The sequence below is a fragment of the Plectrocnemia conspersa genome, unplaced genomic scaffold (genome assembly GCF_051122295.1).
Source record: "Plectrocnemia conspersa isolate PC_06_02 unplaced genomic scaffold, ASM5112229v1 ptg000009l, whole genome shotgun sequence".
NCBI classification, from domain to species: domain Eukaryota; kingdom Metazoa; phylum Arthropoda; class Insecta; order Trichoptera; family Polycentropodidae; genus Plectrocnemia; species Plectrocnemia conspersa.
Window position 1 is genome coordinate 29,234,976 of NW_028277173.1, and position 6,184 is coordinate 29,241,159.

The 6,184-nt window shown below is 44.1% G+C and overlaps 2 protein-coding genes across 2 annotated transcripts; one reads left to right on the plus strand and one right to left on the minus strand.

Annotated features, from left to right (window-relative positions):
- Positions 1-349: 349 nt before the first annotated feature.
- Positions 350-2,304, plus strand: Ube2g1 (ubiquitin-conjugating enzyme E2G 1). The gene is made up of 5 exons (XM_088191771.1): positions 350-479; positions 545-647; positions 731-828; positions 895-1,073; positions 1,964-2,304. Exons 1-5 carry the CDS (start codon positions 434-436, stop codon positions 2,042-2,044), a joined length of 507 nt encoding a protein of 168 aa, XP_088047897.1. The 5' UTR covers positions 350-433; the 3' UTR covers positions 2,045-2,304.
- Positions 2,246-3,418, minus strand: Rad9 (cell cycle checkpoint control protein Rad9). The gene is made up of 2 exons (XM_088191769.1): positions 3,304-3,418; positions 2,246-3,243 (listed from the first exon to the last, which is right to left on the minus strand). The coding sequence occupies exons 1-2, from the start codon at positions 3,335-3,337 to the stop codon at positions 2,315-2,317; spliced, it is 963 nt and encodes a 320-aa protein (XP_088047895.1). The 5' UTR covers positions 3,338-3,418; the 3' UTR covers positions 2,246-2,314.
- Positions 3,419-6,184: the final 2,766 nt, after the last annotated feature.

Genomic DNA, 6,184 nt, shown 5'->3' on the forward strand with positions numbered 1-6,184 from the left:
TGTAGGGTATAACCAAACGAGTACGGCCAGGGGAATAATGTACGGAGGTGTGAATTTGTATAATAATATTCCTAGGACAATCTGCAAAAATAAAAATGTAACGTATTACCTAAATGGAATAAAGAGACACCTTTGCGCATTAAGAAATGAATTATAATATTAAAGTTATTTTTTTATTTTCTGTTTATGTATTATATGTATGTTAAGTTAAAATTTGCTTAGTGAAAAATTTAGCTATATCGGTTAAATAAATTAATAAATAATGAAATGCGTAGGAGCTAAGGTTCGCTTCTGCGGGGCGAAGTTAGCGCCAAGGCGGGCGCGCGTCGTCGCGCGCGAGACGAGAAGCGAGAGACGGGAGAGCGAGAGAGCGAGACGGCGAGCAGCGAACGAGCCGCGGCAGTAGCCGTCAGGCGGGTGCTTCTTTCCGCCCATGGCCGAGCCGCAGTCTTCGCTGCTGCTGAAGAAGCAGCTCGCCGGTGCGTTTCGCCCTTTTTACCGCCCCGCGCCTTTATCCGCCGACACGTGTGCCTTTCTTTCGCAGAGCTCAACAAGAACGCCGTCGAGGGCTTCTCCGCCGGACTCATAGACGACAAGGACATCTACAAATGGGAGGTCCTCATCATAGGTCCGCCGGACACGCTCTAGTGAGTACCCCGCCACCCTTTCGCCCGTCTCTCGCCGTCTCTCTCTCCCTCTCTCTACGCCTCCCTCTCTCTTTTCTCCTCAGCGAAGGGGGCTTCTTCAAGGCGCACCTGCACTTCCCCAAGGAGTACCCGCTTAGGCCGCCCAGGATGAAATTCGTCACCGAGATCTGGCACCCCAACAGTGAGTATCGCCACGACTCCGGCGACTATTCTCCCTCGAATCTCCGCTCATCCGATTCGATTTCAGTCGAGAAGAACGGGGACGTCTGCATCTCGATCCTGCACGAGCCCGGCGACGACAAGTGGGGGTACGAGAAGGCGTCCGAGCGGTGGTTGCCCGTGCACACCGTCGAGACCATCCTCATCAGCGTAATTTCCATGCTGGCGGACCCCAACGACGAGAGCCCGGCCAACGTCGATGCTGCCGTAAGTATTCGGTCAAAAAAATAGCCACGTTTTCTTTAAAAATATCACTAAAGTAAAATAGAAGTTTATGGAACGTTTCAATTCAATCTGTCGGTAGTTCTTACATATTATTAGTGAGTTCGATTTTAATATTTGTTGTAAAAAGTGAAAAGGTGCTTTTTTCAATATGCACATATTTGTGAAATCCACGAAAACATATATTTAATATATTATTGGCTTAGAAACTTAATACAGTTTCTTCGACAAAAGTGGTTATGTACCAACCAATTTGGCTAAAGTCGTTAGCCAGACATTTTATTGATCCTTCCACCGCGTTTGACAAATGGTAAATTAACTTCAGGCGCTGATGACGTTCCTAGCCGTCATCGACTTTCGCACCTTGTATCAGTTGCTTCATATATTTCAAGGTTAAAAATTGCTTCAACGAAATATTAAACCTCTAACGACATCTCTTGAGGTTGGCACAAAAACATTTGTAGGTATAATAAAATTGAATATTTTTCAAATAATTGTGCTTCCAATACTTGCCGCTGTGGCGCTGCCATCGATTTATCAAGGATTGTCTGGCGTGTGAACGTTATTTTTTACAATTTACTTTTATAAATTGAAAAAAACTTGATATAAATTAACAAGTTCATTATATATTGTAAGTAATATAAGTTCATGAATAAAAAACCCAATTATTAATTCATTAAAAACAGTACCGCATTGAAAATTTTTTCAACGATTTCATTTTAACTTGATAAAAAAAAAATATGTTATGGAATCTATAAACGATACTTACTATCTTAATTCTGCGCGCTGTGGGTTGGCCGGTAATATATAAGAAGAGAGATGATAATGATATAATAGATTAGCCAATTGCTAATCTGCAATTTTGCACTTTACAGAAGGAGTGGAGAGAGCGATATTCCGAATTCAAGAAGAAGGTTGCCAGGTGCGTTCGAAAGAGCCAAGAGGACTGCTTCTGAGTTCTCCCGCGGCGGGGGACTCGGCCCGTCCCGCGGAGTCCGCTTCCCGCCCTCGCCCGGCGGCGGCGCGCGCGCGCATATTTATTTTTAACTCGGGAGAGCGCGCGCCGGAACGGGAAACGCGAGCTCGGATGCGCGAATCCGGGTCTGTCGTTTCTTTTGCGATTTTTAACACTACTACTACTTTAAACAATACGGATAGTTTGAATTGAACGTATATTATTATATATATTATAACGAATAAATAAACAAAGAAAGCGGTCTTTCGTTTTATTGTTCCTCCTCCTCCTCTCCATCTGAATCGCTGGCTAAGACGGCTCGGACGCCCCTTGGAAGCGGCGTCTGGAAGCATCTCTTAAACACTGTCCGCAGTCGGCCGCCCTGGGAGAGGATCGGCGAGCCGGGCTCTTCTGACTCGAGAGCAATTTCCGGGGTCGACGAGTCGGACCGCTGTGTGGCGACGAGCAGAGTAGCTCGGACGGGCCCGCCTTCGCCGACGACGAATTCCGCAGGGCGCCCTCCGTCCTCGAAGTGCATCGTCGTCGGCAAGACGGAGCGCTCGGCGAAGGCGGCCAGGCTTTTTAAATCGCGCATGGAGAAGGTGACTCGCGCCGCCGTCGTCACAGAATAGCGCGAGAATTCGGCCGGGCGCATCGTCAAGCTAGTCCTCGTGGCGCCCTTGGCCTCGCCGTCGCCGAAGTTGCGGACGGTGAACGAGCGTCGGTCGGCCTCCACGGTGGCCGCTTCGTCGCCGGGTCCGAAGGCGTTCACGGCCGCCGCCAGTGCTCGCTCGTCGAAGACCAGCTCGTTGGCGGCGGGAGTGTCGCGGTCGAAGACGGGGCTCTCAGCCGGGCCCTCCTCCGCGGCCAGCAGGTGCGTCTCCACGACGCCCCACTTGCATCGCAGCTTGAAGGCGATCTCGTCGCCTCCGCGCTCGGCCGCTATCTCGCAGCTCTCCACGCGAGCGTCCGCCCCGCTCGAGGAGCGAAAGGCGGCCAGCGCCGACCTCGCCGAGACGCTCCACTCCAGCGCCGCACTCTCCCCGACGTCGTAGCTGAGGAAGAAGGCGTCCGAGAAGAGCACCCGGCAGAAGGCGGACTCCGCGCTGTCCAGCGCCTTCACGGCGAGCCCTTCCGGTGAACATTCGAAGCGGACGTCGTCGCCGATTTTGGCGGCCAAGTGCACGGCCCTCGCCAGCGCTGCGGGGCGAAGGAAAAGCGATCATCGCACAGCGGAGCGAAAGTAAACTCGAGACGAACCTTTGACGTTGGCGCCAGGCACGACCGCGCGCATGGTCAACGCGAAGAGCTACCGATAGCGCGTTAAGCTCAAAATATATTCACCCACGATCAAAGGCGGTGCGCTACCGTGAAATATATTCAAACCAATAAAAATAAATATTTATCACACAGCCGTTCTTACACAACTTTTTAACTTAAGATGAATATTTTTCTTGCGATTGATATGGTTGCAACCAGGGTATTCAGGGCCGAACCGGGAGGCAGGCAGGCGATCGCCTGGGGCACTAGATCTTGTGGAACGTCGTGATACCAAATAAAGGCGCAATATTCACTTTAAATTATCAAATATTATTAAAGAATATAATCTGATATTATTTGCCGCGATTCTTCATAAATTAAACTTCATATATAACGGTCATTGATTGGTTAGGTACACTATTCCATATTATTTAACTTTATATATATCATATCAAGCAAACATTCACCGTTTACAATCAAATTTGTCTTTCAATTTCCTTCCTGTAGTCTTACAACTCTGATGAAGGTGGAGACACTCTCTTCTTGGAAGAGGTTGTAAAACTCTCGATTATTTCGTATACGCCACTCGTTGTTCTCGTATATAAAGCACTTTCCTCTCGAATGTGTCAAGCAGCCTTTCGTCAGCCCTGGTAAGTGTCCAGCTCTCTGAACCGTGTTTCAGAACTGGTCTGACCAGCGTTTTGTAGAGCAATATTTTTGTACGACGAGATAGTGTCTTTGTTTTATTAGGCTGAAATAGTATTTATTTGCAGACACTTCTCGTCTCTTGGTCTCTTTGCTGATATCGTTTGTAGCTGTTAATAGGGTTCCGAGGTATATAAAGTCACTGACACACTCAAAAGTGTACTCGTTCATTTCGAGATTTCTTAGGATACTGGCTCCTCAAACTAGGCATAATAAATATGTATTTTGTTTTATTGATTTTAAGCCCTATTTTTCTGGCTGATGATTCAATGGAGTTAAAGGCTTCTATTTCTATCTATGTCATCAGCGCAGGTGAAGATTTGTATCGATTTATTATGCTGGTTATATCCAGTTTGGCATCTCGGATTACTTTTTCTAGGGCAATATTGAACAGATTGCACGCTATAGCATCGCCCTGTCGTAGGCTGTTGAATGTTCGCAAAAGTTTTGATAGATCATTTTGTTCTCTCACTTAGCATTTGACATTATTCATTCTAAGTTTCGCCAAGGAGATTAGTGTTTTGGTACACCCTATTGTGTACTCTTTAGATTATTTCGCGCTTCAAAGATCGCGACGAAAATAAAACCGTAAATTCGTAAATACCCACAATCGCAAGAAAGAAATACTTTAATTTGAATTATATTTTTGTGTTCATGCAATGAGTTATTAAATTATTAACAGGGTGGGCGCAAATTCAGTTTTTGCCTGGGCGCCAAATAACCTAGGACCAGCCCTAGTTTTTGTCATTTGTCACATGTCTAGTTTTCATACTAACCGTTACACTTATACTTTCAATGTTTTTCACCTTCACTGCCGAGGGAGTGAAATATTTTTAATCGAGCATAGAACGAGACCGTGCTATGCCTTTTTGTTATTGGTAATGCACGCACACAAATGCATTTCCTACTCAGATATGATGACGTCAAACACGAGTGGCTTCTTAAACGTTCGCAATAAAATACAATATATATTTTTACATTTTCTTACAAATAACAATATTAAAAAATAAATGGTGAAAAACATATCTATAAAAATTAAACCTCAATTACTATAAAAAACATACATTTATAAACATATAACATACAAAAAATTTAATAGCCTTGAAATCCGGGCATTTTATTACTTTATGCATTGGACAAACAGCTATGTGATTAACAAAATACGATACACGCGTAATTTTATTAACAGAACAAAAGTTACACGTACGTACGCGTTCGTTCAATATTACAAGTACTGCTGGGAGAAGACGATGTAGGAAGATCTTCGGGGGCAAAAATCTTTACGAATAATTCAATCGCTGACTTTTGCGGTTTATGCTAATATACGTTCACTTGTCGTTCAAATACAGTTTATTTTGCTAAATCTATCAATAGGAGAAGTATGAAATACTTTCGACGACGTCGATTGTTGATTTGCCACTAAGAATATTTATGGATCCATATTTTGTAGGCATTGGAAGCCATAATATCAACGTGCTCCATAAATATTCTGAATGGCCACCGTCTTGTCGCCCGTATGCAAGAATCTTCAAGAGTTTTGTTTTCTTACGAAATTAATCAGCGGTGGTCGTTTGTTTTTGCTGCCTTCACTATCTGTGTTAAATACTCTTGTACTGAGCAACAGAACCGTGAGAAATTTTTTGAAACGTAAGACGCTAAGCACATTTTATCAGCAAAACCAAATAAAAAAAAACCAAAAACAGTAGACGTGAGCTCTAAACATGCTCCGATTTCGATATATAAAAAGTTTTCTGCAAAATAATATATATTTGTCATATTTTTTTATCATAACAAAATATTGATATCATACCTAAATGATATCAATATTTTGTTATGATAAAATTGACATTGAGAAGCGCAGGAGTGTTCTGCGCTTTGACGTAAATCTCTTGACGACATGCAAACAAATACTGATGCACTCTCTCACTCTGTCACGGGAACCCATCTCTCTCTTGTGAAATTCTCTGACAAAAATGTGTAGTATGGGCGCGTGAAAATGAATAGGAAAGGTGTTGTGAATACGGATTTGAGATATCTGAGAAAATCGAGTTGAAAAGAAGGCTGGAAAGAAACGGTTGAGATTTTTAATAACAGATAAGGGAGGAAAATTTGATATATAAATTGTAATATGTGATTTAGCGGCTCATTAGCGTCTCACGCTCGGCGTTAGCGCCGC